General features: G+C 40.5%; 1 protein-coding gene across 1 annotated transcript in view; it reads left to right on the top strand.

Annotated features, from left to right (window-relative positions):
• The window catches only part of LIFR (LIF receptor subunit alpha), a 105297-nt gene extending 87907 nt beyond the window's left edge, over positions 1–17390 (top strand). Inside the window, exons 14-20 of the mRNA XM_075328680.1 lie at positions 253–429; positions 4459–4560; positions 5632–5781; positions 6075–6227; positions 6623–6716; positions 7032–7110; positions 7649–17390. Of these exons, the coding sequence (XP_075184795.1) occupies positions 253–429; positions 4459–4560; positions 5632–5781; positions 6075–6227; positions 6623–6716; positions 7032–7110; positions 7649–8272 (1379 nt within the window). The 3' untranslated portion in view covers positions 8273–17390. The remainder of the gene's footprint in view (positions 1–252; positions 430–4458; positions 4561–5631; positions 5782–6074; positions 6228–6622; positions 6717–7031; positions 7111–7648) is intronic.
• Positions 17391–18630: the final 1240 nt, after the last annotated feature.

Raw genomic sequence — 18630 nt, 5'->3', positions numbered from 1 at the left:
GCCACACTCCATTCATGGGGCTCTTCAGAATTCTGGTGCTCAGGATTGCGGGGACCCCCTATGATTCAGACATGATCCCCATCTGTTGGGAAGGGAATAACTTCAAAATTTGATACCACATCAATACCACAGTAGGTAATGGGGATTATGCAGTTGTGGAGGAAGGGTCATTTACTGCAGGAACTGGGGGGCTGCAGGAGCCCCATGATTTGGAGCCATTATGGTATTTTTATTATTATTTATTTCCTATAGATGTCGCTGTGGAGCAGATTGATGGGGGCGGCAATGGCATTAACGTCACATGGAGCCGAGAGCCGAACGCGTCCTGTGGATATTTGGTGAAGTGGATCCCGTCCGGTCACCCCTCAGATTCATCGCTGATGTGGAAGAGGTTCTCCCCGAATTCTGCCAGCGGCTTCATCAGCTCCAGTAAGATCATGCCGGAGGCCGATCAATCAGTGGGCATCTCTCTCAGACCCCCCCCATTATGTCAGTGACTCGTCAGTCATCAACGACGACACTTTTGTCTATGGACATACACTATATCACAAAAGTGAGTACACCCCTCAAATTTTCTTAAGTATTTTATTTATCTTTTCCTTGTCCCAGGAAAAGATGTAATAAAATATTTACAAAAATGTTTGGGGTGTACTCACTTCTGTGATATACTGTATCTGGTATTGTAACCTTCTCTCTATTGCAATACCAGCTGTCCCCATGGAGAAGAGTGGCGCTGTCTGTCGAAGTAAGCATAACACTATGCAATCTATTTATAATGCTTGGCTGGTATATATTAAGCAATATAAAGTGCTCAGCATAAATGAGTACACCCCAAGATATTTATCAGAAAACCTTTAGTTTATCAGAATACTACAAAATACTCTCATATATGTTTTATTTTGCACCCCAAAAAATTAATGTACTAACAATTTCAATCAATACCATGTTGCAAAAATGAGTGCACCCCATTGACAGTCTTAAATGCAAATCCAAAGTTTAGACTCTAAAATTCTAATAACTATTTATTACATCTATGTCCTGCAGACAGGTGACTGTAAGGCTGTTAGCGCACAGTTTATTTATACCTTTTTGAGTGCAGATTTGTCTTAGACCATTAAAGGGAAGGTATCGCGGTTTTTTATTTTTATATTAAAAATAGTGATTATGAAATCAAGTATTTCTAATAAAAACTAAATAAGCTGCGATTTTCATTTTGTATGTAATTCTTATTTTACTGGAGGCACTGGGGGCGGCCATGCTGGATTTGCCTTGTGTGTAACGACAGTAACTCCTTCCTTTATGGCAGCCCCTGTGCATAGACTCTGATAGTCGGGCTTCGACCCCTTGCCATACGTTACAGTGAGCGTCTGCTGTGACGTGGACGCGCCCCCTGGGCTGTCCAGAATACAAGACGGAGTAGTTCAGCGCCATTATTGTGGAGCTCACAGCGTGTGCTGTTTGCTCCACTTTACCCCTGTCAACCGCCGGGATGTGTGATTACGGGCCGCCTCCCCTCCCCTCCTTACTGTCTCCGATGACATCCCATCCTTCCGTTCTCCCCAGCCCCTGCTCTGCCCCAGCTACTGCCGTTACCGTCTCCAATGACACCCCCCTCCCTCCGTTCTCCCAAGTCCCCGCTCTGCCGGCTACCGCAGCTCCCCCAGCGCTGCTGTGTGTGTGTGTGTGTGTGTGTGTGTGCGTGTGCGCGCGCGATTGTACAGGTATGTGCGATATCATGAGTGTATGCGATTGGATGTGTGAGTGTATGCGATCGGATGTGTGAAATGTCGGCCGGACGCAGGGGAGGATGGCATGCAGCACAGCTGCCTGGAGCGCCCACCGGAGGTCACAGGGAGGAATGATGTGAAAGGTGTGTGTGTGTGTGTGTGTGTGGCACAAGGTCCCCATCAGGGGTGATTGTGTGTGTGTGTGTGTGTGCGTGCACGCGCGCGCCACTTCATGCGAGTACCTGTGTGTGTACCGGTGACACTGTCTGCAGGGTTGTGTATCTAATCCTATCCTGTGTGATACTATCTGCAGGGCTGTGTATCTAATCCTATCCTTTGTGATTCTGTCTGCTGAGCTGTGTATCTAATCCTCTCCTGTGTGATACTGTCTGCTGAGCTGTGTATCTAATCCTGTCCTGGGTTATGCTGTCTGCTGAGCCGTGTATCTAATCCTCTCCTGGGTTATGCTGTCTGCTGAGCCGTGTATCTAATCCTCTCCTCTGTGATACTGTCTGCTGAGCCGTGTATCTAATCCTATCCTGTGTGATACTGTCTGCTGAGCTGTGTATCTAATCCTATCCTGTGTGATACTCCTGCTGTCCTTGGTGACACTTTAGACACTTCTGGTCACCATGAAAATGGCTGTGCACTGTGTTCCTACATGTCATTCTCTGTTATCTGTTGTAAACACTCAGATTAGGAGAGGGGAGGCGTGCCATCACACACAGGAGAGCAGACTCCGCCCACTTTATGGCAGGCTGTAATCTGAGCTTTTTATACAGTGGAAATTCAGTAGAATTTCAGAAGCTGCTCCCCCTAGTGTTTAACAGTGCAAAATATCAAACTTTTTAATTTTTTTTTTTAATTATGCATAATTAAAAAAAAAAAAATGTAAACAAAACATTTAAACATTATTACTTTACATTTTTTTCAGTTATTATTTTTTTTTTTTGACGTTACCTTCCCTTTAAGGGAATCCTGATGCCAGCAAAGTCAAAGAGAATCCTCAAGTGTAGTTCACACATTGAGTATTTCCTTCTTGCAGATTTGCATGTTAATTCTTGCAGCTGCATTTTTCCTGCCATGAGATATAAAAATTTCTGTACCAAATACTAAACATGTGCATGTACCCTAAAATGCCGTTATTTACACACGAAAACCCTTCCTATTTCCTATTATCAGGAATGGCACCACATGGAAAAGAAATGAGAGAAATGGCACCACTTGGAAGAGAAATGTCAGCAACGCAAGAGATTTCAACGCTGGAAGTATCGGGCTGAAAAGACATGTCCTATAACATTTTCTATTTATTTCTACATTTAAATAGTTGCCAAATGGTCAGACAGCTAAAAACAGACATCCATGAAAGGGTGGGTGTGGGAAAATGACGGACTCGTTTCTGCCTACGCCTTAATCATGGTCACCAGAAGGTGATTTCCCCCCACCCCATTTTCATGGATGTCTCTTTTTTAGCTGTCTGACCGTTTGTCAACTATTTTAATGTAAGAATAAATGAGAAATATTATATGACATGACTTGTCAGTCCAGTCCTTCCAGTGCTGGAATCTCTTGCTTTTGTTGGATTTTCTGCCTTATCCAAGCGGTGTATTGAAAACCAGACTCTGTACTCAGAGGGTGAGCTGACACACTTTTCTTTTGTATTTGTAAATGTCAGCAATGGCACCATATGGAAAAGAAATGTTAGCAATGGCACTACATGGAAGAGAAATGTCCCGCAGTCAGAGACAGAAAAAAATTCTTTACACCAGACACGTGAAGGCTACAAGAAGATCAGAAAAGCTTTACTTATTAGTCAGTTACTGGAGCAAAAGTGATAATTAAATTTAGCAAAACTGGAACTGTAACATCTCGCAGAATTCCAAGCCGACCACAGAAGTCACTACTTAAACAGGGAGCGTCTTCTGCTGAGAAGGGGGAGGAAAATCCACATGTAAGTTCACTAAAGATTGCTAAAGAAGAAGACAGCCAAGCTGGGTGACACAATCCGGCGTACACTGCAAGGGAATGGAATACATGGAGATTGTTTATGAAGGAATCTCATGCACAAAGCCGCCTACAATGTGCCAAGGCTGAAAAATATAACTCTGGGACTGTACTCTGGAGTGATGAGACCAATCACAAAGGAAAGGAGTACAAAGAAAAAATCCTGTTGCCTCCTTTGAGACCTGGTGGTGTCTGTGTCCTTGTGTGCGGTACATGAGCTGCTGGTGTCGGAGGCTACATGTCATTGATGGGATCATGAGTTCAAAGCTCTTCTGCTCTAAAGTAACAGAGAAGATGCCGCCATCACTCCGTGCTCTTGGTAGACGTGCACCTTTCCAACGTGACAATGAACCAAGACACATCTGCTGCATTTCTGAAGAAGATCAGGATGAATGCGATGTGTTCTGTGAGACTAATTAAAATATTACTTTTACATTTCAATGGGATGTACTCATTTATACTGAGCACTGTATAGCGAGTTTTGGCGTTAACGGGTATAAAAATATTGTTTTGTGCAACATCTTGGCAAAGCGAGAGTCACTCGGGATGTGTTTTGCAATTTCCTTATTACCCTATTCTCAGCACAGTAAGGAGTTTGCGGAGATTCTCAGTTCCCCTTTAAGGTATGGTATCATCAGTAGGCAGTGAGGCATGTGTGTCTGCAAATATCAGACATGAGATGTGTAACATGAGATTTATGTAACTTTGTGTTTATCTGTATTCTCAGAACTTTTCCAACCGGGGCAAAAATACAATGTATCGCTGTACTGCTGTAAGAATGATGACTACCAGCTACTGAAAGAAATTTTAGTGTATTCTGAGGAACTAGGTGAGTAACATCACAAGAGCCTATGGAGCAGTGTTCCCTAATTAGCTGTAACCCACTGTTGCAAAACTATAACTTCTATCAAGCCCTGAAAGTCGCAGCGCTCACTGATCTATCTAATGTAACGGGACCGCTATGGGGTCAGCTCACACCCCACTTCCACATTATTTGCAAATGTTCTCGTAGAAGAGATACAGAATTTTGAATGAAATTGCTTATATGTGATTCAATAAAGAAAACAAATCAAAAGTTTCACTGACGAAGGAGCTTCATCCGCCACTTTTCATTGTATGTGATACGATTTTTAGTATTGCATGGCTGCCATTCACATAAACGTGGTAGAGTTCACCACAATGAAAGCTCACTGCTCCAGGTAGTAGAAAGGGACTGCTATGGGTAAAAACAACCCCTTCTCTGAAGGCCATATGTCCTAATTGAGCACAAAGACAGATGTTTTCATAATAAAACAACCCCTTTTAACTCTGTTTATATTTGTTTCTATTAATTCTACTTAGTTGCTATTTTGCGGTACAGCATTTGTTTTTCAAACTTGAGTATCTAGAATTTTTTGCAGAAACTTTTAACTGAGATATATAAAAAAAGTTCCTACTGTATATTTATATTGTATAATATTGAGGGTGTTCAAAACAGAGTTGAATGAGAAAACAATTTTTTTCCTCTTTTTTAAGGATCCTTTACTTCTTTTTAGATGTTGCAAAACCTACAACTTTTTTTTTGCCCTAAAAGCCAAAGATTGATTTTGGTTTCTTACTCTTCTTTGTTTAGTATAAACCCTAGATATTATGCAATGTCCATCTATACAGCAGGAAGGATATTATATTTATCATTTATCAGATTGCTTCCAAAAATTATATATGCTGGATGCCTCAACATACCAGGGACTAATTTGCGTTAATTAAAAAAAAAAAAAAAAAAGATCAAAAGTGATTTTCTCATTACAAGAAGCTCTGTTCAATTAGGACTTCAGGGGGTGATTTTGACCCCATTGCGGTCCCTTTCTAAAAGTATTTTTTTATTTTTTTTTTAATACTAAAGACAATCTGTTTTTTTCAGCTCCATTAGTGGCTCCAAATCTTACAATACAGGAGACAACATCCAGTTCTGTACTGGTGAAATGGGAAGCTATAGCTGAAGAAAACCTCCGGGGATTCCTGCAGGGCTATCTGTTCTTTGTTGAGAAGCAGCAAAATAACTCCGATCCCGGTAATTAATATTAATGATTTGCATACCTCCCAAAGATCTGAATCCATAATTATGGACTTTTTTTATCACCACAAAAACTTTTTGCAAATTTGCACAAGTCACTCACCTGTGCTGACCCATTTGTGGGGCTCGTAAGATCACTTATTACTGTTCTTAGAATAAATGGGTGCTAACTCTCCCGTCCCTCTCTGTGCAGTTTTAATCTGTTATCTGGTTTTGGAAAAAGTGTTTGTGGTGCCATATTGTAAAAAAAAATATTTATTTTTGTAATAACTTTATAATCCATCAAACAGAGAGAAAAATGAAGAACATTACCGACCCAGCAGTGCGGGTGTTAAAGATCCAAGACCTTCAGAGCGGAACAAGTTATACCCTGGGATTACAAGCGTATACCAACGGAGGGATAGGCCCGATGAAATACTTCTCTGTTCTCACCAATGACAATGGTAAGTGCTGTTCTGAGGCCCCCACCTGCCATGGGTCATGTATAATATTAGTGTCCGCTTATTGGGCCATTTTAGTTCAGCCACCAGGACCGGATACAGCTGTGACCTCTGTACTCCCTATAGGTTTTCCAACTTATTCTCATAAAGAAAATCAACTTTTCCTTTTCCTGTTAAATTTTCCACAACTTTCTCAAAAAAAATTTGTATTTTTTTTTTTCTTTTTGTGATATTAACCCTTTTAAGAACACCATTTTTAACCTTGGTCATTGTTTTTTTTACTGTACAATAAACGCCATAAAAATAAAGCTAAAAAAAAAAGAATTAAAGTTTTTTTAGATGATCTCAAATAGATTATATTTTCTGTCTATAACTTTATATTTCTTCTATTTTTGCAGCGGTCGGTATAATTCTCGCAATCCTAATCCCGATAGTGATCGCAGTTCTTCTCGTCATCGTCACCAGTGCCATCTGCTACAAGAAAAGAGAATGGTGAGTAGAACGGGGCTTTATTGTTTTCAGCTTTGGAAAATTTAAATCCCGTTTCTCCTGAAACTGTCAACAAACTGCTGTTGACAGATCTTTAACCCGTTGACGGACCTGAATTTCACAGTCAGGACTCTGTAAGAGTCAGACAAGGACCCTGGTTGTCACCATTTCCTGTAGTAAAACAAAAATATTGCACATTTTTTCGTTTATTGCGTTGATTGTGATGGATCCAGATTGACTTTTATATTTTATCCAATGTTTAGTTTTTTGTTTGATTTTTTTTTTTTTGCATATACTTTATTCTTTCTCTTCCTCTAGGATCAAAGAAACCTTTTATCCTGAAATCCCAAATCCAGAAAACAGTAAAGCATTGCAGTTCCCGAAAAACGTCCCTGAGGTAACTGCGCCCCCCATTATGGTCCCCGTTTGCGTAAAAGATGTTCAAGGAAAATTATACATCGTAACCTGCCCAAAAAATTATTTTTTGTTTTGGAAATACATTTTTTGTTGAATTTGCAAAAAAATAATTCCCAAAAAAGGTTTGTACTATTAGGATATACATAGGATGTCCTATTGCACTTTGTCGGGTGCTGGTGTATGGAGAGGGCTCAGGAGTTGGGTTTCACAGATGACATCTGCCACTAACAACCATGACACTAGCGGAGTGCTCATCGCAGGACCCAGGTTGTGTCCACGTTGTTAGTACATGGAATATGTACCAGGGTTCTGTGAACGTCCGTTGTCCTGGGCATTTACAAGACCCCCATAACGTCATGATATGAACGTCGGATCAGGGTTTTTTGGACAAAACGCTCCATGACTGGTTTGGATACTCGTGGCTCCAATGTAGCAATAATGATGTAATGTTTTAGAACCATCTCCTCGATTTCTCGTAATGAGTCTAATGGAAGTTTGTAATCTTTTTTTCTTTTCAGGGGAGCAAAACCATTAAAACCTTGGAGATGAACCGCTGCACCCCCAGCAGTGTCGAAGTGGTGGAGCCATTCCCGAAAATCCTGGATACAGAACTTAACTCTCCATTGTCAGATAGTGGTCAAACCCCAGACGACTGCTCGGGGACTCCGGATGATAACCACTCCGGCGTTATATATTCCCAGCCCACCATACATGGAGACACATCCAATCCAATTCTCGATGGGTCTGCGTCGCCCTCCGTGGTCTATATCGACGTCCAGTCCATGTATCAGCCACAGGCTGGTTCAGAAGAAGAGCTTGATGTTGACGTTGCTGATGGAGCTGGATACAAACCTCAGATGCAGTTGCCCATTACTACTGTGAATGTGGACCACCAGATGCCCACAGAAGATGACATGGCAGAATCTTCAGGGTATAGACCTCAGGGACATCCTAATACCTGGGCCGGAGATTCTCCAGGTTCTCCTACGTCCATGGGAAGTGAAAATGCTTCATTCGGAAGCCCTTGTTCTGTGAACTCTAGACATTTCCTGATCCCTCCAGTGGACAATAAAGACTCCCTCAAACCGGCCCACGCGGGGTGGTCAATATCTTCCCTATTTCAAAACAAGCAAGAGGAATGAGCATGGGCGACATGATCTGTAACCGCGCCACCTAGCATGCTCCTCCAGCTGCTCATCAATGAAGGAGGTTTCGGTAGCCGGTGTCCATTGACTCGAGAGTAGAACTTGGGTCTTCATATCCTACGGCATTAATTGTATCAATGCAATGATTGGTTCCTTCTCTTAAATGGCAAAAAAGACTCATTTTAAGGGATTTTACTGGTCACGGAGAACGTGCAAAAACATTATCAGATGCTGCAATCATCTCTTCATAAGTAAAGCCGTCCAAATAGCATTGTCCAAAAATGACCACGTTGACTTCAGGCGTATTGCCTTAACTGGGTTCATCTTTGGTTGTGGTGATAGATGAGGATGTCAGTAGTCACATAAAGCTTCCAGTGATCCCATGTGTTTACTGGTGTTACTGGACTACTAGACCTGGTCCGAAGATGATCCCTGAGTATCCACCACCCAATTATTTCCAAGTGTTGAGTAATGGTGGACCTTTGGTCACCTGGGTCTGTGGTTGGAGCTTAAAAAATGCTTCCAAAATGACACCCACAATGGTGCTTTACTGGTCAGGCATCCAAACAAAAATTACAAAAATATTTTTTTTATGATTTTTTTATGATTTTTTTTTTTTGGTTACATTTTTTTCAGAAAGGGGTCAACACCACTACACGAAAACCCTGAGCAACGAAAAGGGTTACAACTACATTCAAGGTCTTGAAGGAAGCGACTGTCCTACTAATGTGACTTTAATATGTAGCAGTCTTCCCAAAGAAATGTTTGGTTTGTTGTTTTTTTGCAGAAGGAATTTACACATGATTTTTTTATTTTTCTCAATTTTTCAATTTTTTTATTTTTTTTTGTTCTTTCTGTGAAAACGTATCGGTCGTCCTGCATTTCGTCAGGAGGTTTATGAATGTATTGCGTTGTCTTTTTTTTTTTTATGTGAGAACACTACTTATTTTTGTTTTTTGCTACTTTTTTTTTTTTTTTTGTAGATTTATTTCCAGATGTTCCTCTCGTCTGGTCACACTACGGTTCTGCAGTTTCATTGCTCTCGCTGTCAAAAATTTCCGGAACTTGATGGATCCATATACGTCAAGAGAGTGGGTCCATCAGGATTTGTAGGGATCAGATCCTCGACAGCAAATGTGAATCAAGACTTGTGAACGCTTCTGCTTTGCATTAAATTATTTTTATATATTTTTTTTTAATTTTTATCCCCCTTTATCCATAGCGAAGGTTGGGTCAGGATTTGCAGTGAACCACCGGTGACCATCTGACTGGCGTACTACCTTAAAAGTTTCCCACTACAGCAAACTCGATATATATTATCCAAGTCTCCATTTTTGTCCTTAGCATTCAGTATTCTAGTACATCCTTCTAGCCTAGTATCAACCTTCAGGTTCGCTTCTCCGGCCAATGGTTAAAGGGTCTTCAAAAAATTCCAAAAAGTTTTGGTGACTTTTATGGTTTGCACTACGTAGCTGTAGTTTGTGTCTTATGTTCTCTTGGATGAGGTGCACGATGTAGTAAAACTCTAAACTTATAGCGCTCCCCCCCCCCTACTAAGGGCCCATTTTAACTTTCTGAAGTCAAGGAACCTCAATGACCAACTGGCCTATCTAATGTTTGGATCCCAACAATTGGGAATCTCCTCAGATATTTTCACCATCCGCCGACACACCGGCTCCGCTTTGCCCATACAAAACTGACCACATCCAATGTTATTTTTCTAATGTATTCAATTTTAAAATTCCTCGAATTTCCTGATGCCCATCCTAAAACTTGACTTTTTTATGGTCCATGCCAATGTTTCAGAACTGACGTTTGCTTTGGACTCACCGTTCGATAACACATCCTGGAAAGATTTGAAAAACATAGAACAACCATTTTTTGAGAGGCCATTTTGAAAATTACAGGGGTTGTGCTCAAATTAGCAAACATGCGCCTACAGAATTTATTTGGGGTACCTGGGGAAAAATAGGTTCACGGGTGACTTTAGAATTGGAAGTTGTCCCGTTAGTAACACCAAAAGCCATGTCATGTGATCAGGCTATATAAAGGCATCATAGAATGGGGGGGGGGGAATTTCTGCACTTATCCCATTGATATGGACAAAATATCTATATGCTGCCTTTTTTCGGGGGGAGGTTTTTGGACCTGGATGCTTCTTCTTGAACACTTGTGTCCGAAACCATTTTTATTACCTGCTTTAATGCGTCTAAGAATGAAAAGAAATATATCGACTTTTCAAACAGTCAAATTTAAAAATCAACTTGACTGTTTGTCTCCATGGTAACAGACAACAAACTGTAGTCTGACCTGGATTCTTTTTCTTGAACACCTGTGTCTGAAACCATTTTTATTTAACTGTTTCGATGCATCTAAGAATCTAAGGAAATGTAACAACTTTTCAAATAGTCAAATTTAAAAATCAACTGTACGGAACTGTTTGTCTCCATGGTAACAGACTACAAACTGTAGTCTGACCTGGATTCTTTTTCTTGAACACCTGTGTCCGAAACCATTTTTATTTAACTGTTTCGATGCATCTAAGAATCTAAGGAAATGTAACAACTTTTCAAATAGTCAAATTTAAAAATCAACTGTACGGAACTGTTTGTCTCCATGGTAACAGACTACAAACTGTAGTCGGACCCAAAACCATTTTTTATTTAACTGATTCAATGCATCTAAGAATGAAAAGAAATGTGACTTTTCAAACTGTCAAATTTAAAAATCAACTGTATGGGATTGTTTGTCTCCATGGTAACAGACTACAAACTGTAGTCTGACCTGGATGCTTCTTCTTGAACACTTGTGTCCGAAACCATTTTAATTTAACTGCTTCGATGCATCTAAGAATCTAAGGAAATTTTAACAACTTTTCAAATAGTCAAATTTAAAAATCAACTGTACGGAACTTTGTCTCCATGGTAACAGACTACAAACAAACTGTAGTCTGGTTCTGCTGTTAGATTTTTTTTTTTTTCTTTCTTTATTTTGTTTGCTAATTTACTAAATGTTTGTAAAAAGAATTGAGGTAAATGGAAAGAAGTAATAGTTATGACCAGGATTAGATTATTCTAGTGTAATTTTACTTCAGCCTTTTTTGGGGAAGTAGAGACTGTTGCACTTTGAGTGAGACTGATTTATCTTCTTACTGTTATTTTTAATATATATATTTTAAGTCTGTTGCTCTCCCATTGATATTAATGGGACTATAATGTCCTTTTAAAATTAAAGGGACAGTCCAGAATGACTAAAAACAGTTTTGGGTTTTTTTTATGTTCCTCCAGAAACGGTGCTACTTCTGTCTTTTGGTCATTTCTGGTATTTGCAGCTCAGCCTTATTCATTTAATTGCTGCAATACCAGATATGGCCACAAGTCAGGAGTGGCACCAAAGGTGGGGGTGGGGAGGTGTAAACCAGACTCTTGCTAGAACAACCCCCTTTTTGAGCGAAGCGGTCCATGGGACTAACCTAATAGCTGGTCAGAGAATGCTTATTGGTGCACATTCCCTTTAATCTGAAGACTTTTTAGTTTGTCCTCCTATTTTCTACTTTTTGTTTTAAAATCGAGGTATTAAATATGTTTTTATTTTTGCATAGAAGTATTATTTTTATAATCTTTAGTATTTTAGTTCTATATTTTATCTACTGATTTTTTTTTTTATTTTTTTTTTCACTTTTTGTGGCCTTGCACTGTAGATAGGATTTTATAGTTGCTATAAATGTAATCACAACACACAGAATGAAATATTTTATTGACAATTTTTATTATAGATTTTTGCTGTTTTATTACATTATATTGACTTTCGCTACCGGCCTATATTTTTTTATATTTTATTATATTTTTTAATAAAATTGTATCCTGTATACACAGCGCTCTCAGCTGAAACTTCCTGGACTCCAGACTGATACATTGTACCAAACTTTAAGCTATTGTCACGCAGCTGTTTCGAAAAACACTCCTAATTTTGGAGGGGTTTTTTTTAGAACTCTTCCAATTCCTGAAACTCTTTTGGATAACATTTTGTAACCCCTTTGATTGGACAATACCTTGATTGAAGAGGCAAAGAATTGACATGCACTTGCTTTTTTTCCTTCCCCCAAAAACACTAAAAAAGGGCTAAAAATCTTCTTATAGTAAAGTGGAATTCACATAGAAATTACAAGTTTTCCTTCGCTTAGCTCACAGAGCGTTGTCTTGCCTTTATACAATGTATCCATCTGGAGTCTGTAATGTTTAGCTCACTGTTTAGCTGCAGTGTATACAATGTATCAGTGTGGAATTGGGGATGTTTAGCTCACAGAGCGTTGTCTACACTGGATACAATGTATCAGTCTGGAGTTCGCAGTGTTTAATTCACAGATTATGGTTTGCAGTGAATGCAATGTATCAGTCTGGAGATGTTTAGCTCACAGAGCATTGTCTACACTGGATACAATGTATCAGTCTGGGGTGTTTAGCTCACAGAGCGTTGTCTACACTGGATACAATGTTTCAGTCTGGAGTCCGGGCTGTTTAGCTCACAGAGTATTGTTTTCAGTGAATATAATGTACCAGTCTGGAGTTTGGAGTGTTTAGCTCACAGAGCGTTGTCTACACTGGATACATTGTATCAGGTGAGAACAGGACTATATATGTGCAGGGTTGCTGCCTCTTAATTGAAACGAGAATTCTCATTCACTGGCAGCAAGCAGAGATATTGAAAATGATGAAGAATGGGAATGTAAAGTCAATTTTGCAGGCATTACTTATTTATATAAATCCCATATAAGTTCTGTGATTGGCAATGAATTTCCTTGTAAATATAGGACTTTTTAGGAGTGCTGCAAGCAATGAGCTAAAGTGCAGCCTGCGGCGCTTTCCTGTACACATAATTATGGAGAATGCAAATGCACATCGTCCACATGGAGGCCGAAATAACCCACTTTTGGACTTCTGGGAAAAGCTCCATGTGCAAACTTTGAGCAGTTGCACTTAGAACAAAAATCTGGGTTTGTTTGTAAATGCAATTAGTTCTAATAAAGCTGGATACTATGTCGCTGCTGTGCTGCCCGAGAGCATGCTGGGATTTCTGCTGTGAGAGAGGCAGAGAGAGCTGGATTGTTTATGGCAGCTAGAGACCCAAACTTGGCAAATATTTTTCTGGGTTGTCAGACTATATCAGTAATTCTAATTCAGAGGTTCCTATCCACTTATTTTAATTCATTTTTATATGTTCTACAAACATTCTTTTATTAGATGTGGGGCTCTTTAACAATTATCACCTGAGGACCAGTGTTTTGAGTGATGGGTTAGGGTCTCAGGACCTCGTCCACCCACTGATCAGCTGCATATTTGTCCTCTTCATAAGTGCTGTAGAAACATGGTTTCCACTGCTGGACTGGTGCTGTTCCTCTGACCTCTGTGCAGATTCTGGGATGTTTAGCTCACAGAGCATTGTCTATACTGTACACAATGTATCAGTCAGGCATTCGGGATGTTTAGCTCACAGAGCGTTGTCTATACTGTACACAATGTATCAGTCAGGCATTCGGGGTGTTTAGCTCACAGAGCGCTGTCTGCACTGGATACAATGTATCAGTCTGGAGTCTGGAATGCTTTGCTCACAGAGCATTGTCTACACTGGATACAATGTATCAGTCTGGAGTTCGGGAGGTTTAGCTCACAGAGCATTGTCTACACTGGATACAATGCATCAGTCTAGCGTTTGCGATGTTTAGCTCACAGAGTGTTTTCTGCACTGGATACAACATATTAGTCTTGAGTTTGAGCAGAGTCGGCTGTGGATTCAATGTATCAGTCTGGCGTTCGGGAGGTTTAGCTCACAGAGCGTTGTCTACACTGGATACATTATATCAGCTAAGAGCAGAACGTGACCGCTGCAGCGAATCGCTGCAAACGTTCAGTATTTCATCAGAGTGGTCATCCACGCTGACAGAATATTGAAAGCTGCAGCCAATCTGCTGATTGATTGGCTGCAGCAGTCATGTGATTGCTGGGAAACTCTGCACAGACACCAGAGGAACAATGCCACTCCAGGAGGGGAGAGTATATTTTTCTTTAGAAGAGGGCAACTAATCGGTGGAGGGCCAGGTCCTTAGAGCAGTGGATTGAGTGCTGGGTCTGGATTTGGCGCACTCACCATTGCAATCAGCGGCAATCAACACTTGCGTTAGTGTGCACTCATCCAAGAGTTGAAAGCTGCTTTTTTGCAAAAGTGAGTGCATCAGATTTATGGATGAGTCAAGTTCTCGGGACCCGAAGTTTCATCGATCGGCAGCACATACAACATGGTGGGTACCCTTTAAGTGGAGTAGTTGCATATGAGGTTCTTCTAGACCCGATCCCTATGTTCAGTGCTGATGGTGCCATTTCCTAGGACAGATCTTCCCTGACTTATGGATAACTCGCATTGTGCGGCACAGATTTGTGACAGTTGCATATCAGGAATATTAGATATTATCAGATTAATATCAGATATTGTAATCTATGCATGTATAGCGTCCATATAATGTGCTATAATATACACTGCTCTCAAGGAGACAACACTATGAAATGCACTACAATGTATACACTATCACAGCCTCAGAGCAAATGTACATTTTGGGGGATTATTTTCCAATTTTTTTTTTGCACTTATTTGCGGTGAGGTTAAACGTGTGCCCCCCAACATCAATGGACGTTATAATCCAGATTTATTTACGTTTGATCCAAATTTATAGGGAGGAAACTCACAAATTCTATGAATATAAAGTTCAAACATTTACCTATCTCCTCGTTGTGCAGTTGGGACTTTTTCATCCAATATTTAACCTTTATTCTAATGTATTCACATCGTATTTGTGTATCGGGTATCAGCGGCTCTCGATGCGACTATCGGCCGCACGTTCTGAATATTTAGTCATATTCTTGTGTATATATGAAGGGGAAGGAAAGTCCAAACGTTTTTGGAGTCTACTACATTTTTGTGTCTTGTTTGTGAAGCAAATGCACTTCAGTGGTCTCTAGTTTGCGTTTCTTCAATTTTTGCAAAGCCACAACTCCTGGCACGACCCGACAGCCTTTCAGGGGGTTGTAGATTTGCAATGACTGAAGAGACGCACGTCAGACCACCAAACTACAACAGACTATTCCTGGTGGGCATTGCACTGGCTTGGATTTATAGTGATAATCATAAAAATATATATATATTCTGTATTTATAGTGGAATATGCATAAAAAATGGATAAATTGTTTGCACGTTATAACCCCTCTATGACCGACCAAGGAAATCCATTAGGGTGATGGACCCCTTTAGTACAAATGTTGGATGAAATGTCAATTTTTTTTTTTTTTAAATAGCGCCACCTGTGTTCATAGGCCGTGTCTGGTTTTGCAGGCATTCACATGGATGGGTCTGAGTTGCAATATCCTAATAAGCTATGGCCAAAAGAGAAATGGCGCCACCTTTGTTCATACGCCATGTCTGGTATTGCAGGCATTCACATGGATGGGTCTGAGCTGCAATACCTAAAAAGAGAAATGGCGCCACCTTTTGTTCATAGGAAGTGTCTGGTATTGCAGGCATTCACATGGATGGGTTTGAGCTGCAATATCTAATGAGCTATGGACAAAAGAGAAATGGCGCCATCTTTGTTCATAGGCCGTTTCTGGTTTTGCAGACATTCACATGGATGGGTCTGAGCTGCAATACCCAATGAGCTAAGGACAAAAGAGAAATGGCACCACCTTTGTTCATAGGCCGTGTCTCGTTTTGCAGACATTCACATAGATGGGCCTGAGTTGCAATACCTAAAAAGAGAAATGTCGCCACCTTTGTTCATAGGAAGTGTCTGGTATTGCAGGCATTCACATGGATGGGTTTGAGCTGCAATATCTAATGAGCTATGGACAAAAGAGAAATGGCGCCACCTTTGTTCATAGGAAGTGTCTGGTATTGCAGGCATTCACATGGATGGGTTTGAGCTGCAATACCTAATGAGCTATGGACAAAAGAGAAATGGCTTTGTTTATAGGCCGTGTCTGGTATTGCAGGCATTCACATGGATGGGTTTGAGCTGCAATCCCTAATGACCTATGGACAAATGAGAAATGGCGCCACCTTTTGTTTATAGGCCGTGTCTGGTATTGCAGGCATTCACATGGATGGGTTTGAGCTGCAATCCCTAATGACCTATGGACAAATGAGAAATGGCGCCACCTTTGTTCATAGGCCGTGTCTGGTATTGCAGGCATTCACATGGATGGGTTTGAGCTGCAATATCTAATGACCTATGAACAAAAGAGAAATGGTGCCACCTTTGTTCATAGGAAGTATCTGGTATTGCAGGCATTCACAAGGATGGGGCTGAGCTGCAATATCTAATGAGCTATGGATTCAAGGGCAAAAAAACCCCGAACGTTTTAGCATTGGCTCACATGGCGGCAAATTGCACTTGTTTCTCAGGGTTCGTAAAAGGGGTTTTAGGGGGGGTTACCAGTTGTGCAATTGACTAGCGGTAACCTGGTCTGAAGAATGACACTGGAAGCTCTCACTGTAGGGTCAGAGGTGGAAATGACGGCTCCTGGGCCCCCATGTAAAATCTGTAATCAGGCCCCTCCTATCATGTGCCATGTATATTAATAGCACCATCTAATGTGGCAGAGGAATCTTCGGGCACTAGGAGCGATTTCCGCCTCTGCACCCCTTATTTTTGTGCCCCTGTATAGGGTTTTTGCTTTATGCAATATTTTATATCACATTCACGTTTTGGGTTCCTCCTGGGCGTTTCATATACTGAGCCCCCCCCGAGGTTCTGTCCATCGCTGTACAGGGAACGCTCGATGTCTTATTTTTGTAGCTCCGCGGTATTTAGGACCCTTTGACACTGCCAGTAGAGTTTTTGTGATTGTTCCATAGTATCCACATGTGTAATGCTGTAAGTATGTGAGTCGCTATACCGTGCAAGCAACGCCGGCTCCTCGTCGTCATCGCTCCCGTCACATAAGCTACATCAGTATTTTTTCTTTTTGTATAAAGTCATTTTTGATGCTGCTTTTTATTTGAGCCAAATCCTAATTTGAGCTTTTGAGTTTTGTAAGAAAATAAATAAAATCTCTGAGATGCAGAATGATGGTTTTGTCCTTGAATTTATTCTTGAATGTGTGAAGTGACCTATTATGGGACCTAAATACACAAAACTTTCATCATTTCTCAAGTCAGACAGGACGGGCGGCTAAAGAGGGGTAATTCTACTTAATCACATATTTAAAAAATACATTACAGGTTTTATTAAAAGATGGGAGAGTTTTCTGTTTAGCACCGCCCCCGAGTAGCTAGAGGGTAATGCCCCTGCGGAGCAGCTCACTTACAAGAACTTGTATTTCATAGCTTGAAGTTTCAATTTAAGGGGTTTTTGCTTTAAAAAAAAAAAAAACAAAACATAGTTTTTATTAAAGGATGGAGGAAAGTTTTCTGCTTAGAACCACCCCTGAGTAGCTAGAGGGTAATGCCCTTGCAAAGCAGCTCACTTACAGTATACTTCAAGGTCTCAAATACAAGTTTTTGTAACAGGTTTTTGCTTACAAAAAATATATATAATGTTGTTAAAGCATGGAGGAGAGTTTTCTGCTTAGGACCGCCCCCGAGTAGCTAGTGTGTACTGCCCCTGCGGAGCAGCTCACTTGCAAGAACTTGTATTTCAGAGCTTGAAGTTTCAGTTTAAGGGGTTTTTGCTTATAGTAAAAAAAAACATATAATTTTATTAAAGGATGGAGGAAAGTTTAATGCTTAGAACCACCCCTGAGTAGCTAGAGGGTAATGCCCTTGCAGAGCAGCTCACTTACACTATACCTCAAGCTCTGAAATACAAGTTCTTGTAAGTGAGTTGCTCCGCAGGGGCAGTACACACTAGCTACTCGGGGGCGGTCCTAAGCAGAAAACTCCTCCATGCTTTAACAACATTATATATATATTTTGTAAGCAAAAACCCCTTACACTATACTTCAAGGTCTCAAATACAAGTTTTTGTAAGGGTTTTTTTGCTTACAAAAAAAATATATAATGTTATTAAAGCATGGAGGAAAGTTTTCTGCTTAGGACTGCCCCCAAGTAGCTAGTGTGTACTGCCCCTGCGGAGCAGCTCACTTACAAGAACTTGTATTTCAGAGCTTGAAGTTTCAGTTTAACGGGTTTTTGCTTACAGTAAAAAACATATAATTTTATTAAAGGATGGAGGAGAGTTTAATGCTTAGGACCGCCCCCGAGTAGCTAGTGTGGACTGCTCCTGCGGAGCAGCTCACTTACAAGAATTTGTATTTCAGAGCTTGAAGTTTGAGTCCAAGGGGTTTTTCCTTAACAAAATCATATAAGGG

This window comes from Anomaloglossus baeobatrachus, chromosome 1 (assembly GCF_048569485.1).
Source record: "Anomaloglossus baeobatrachus isolate aAnoBae1 chromosome 1, aAnoBae1.hap1, whole genome shotgun sequence".
In the NCBI taxonomy this organism is placed as follows: Eukaryota; Metazoa; Chordata; class Amphibia; order Anura; family Aromobatidae; genus Anomaloglossus; species Anomaloglossus baeobatrachus.
The sequence above is the reverse complement of the archived record's forward strand: the minus strand, read 5'-3'. Positions and strand labels throughout refer to the sequence as shown.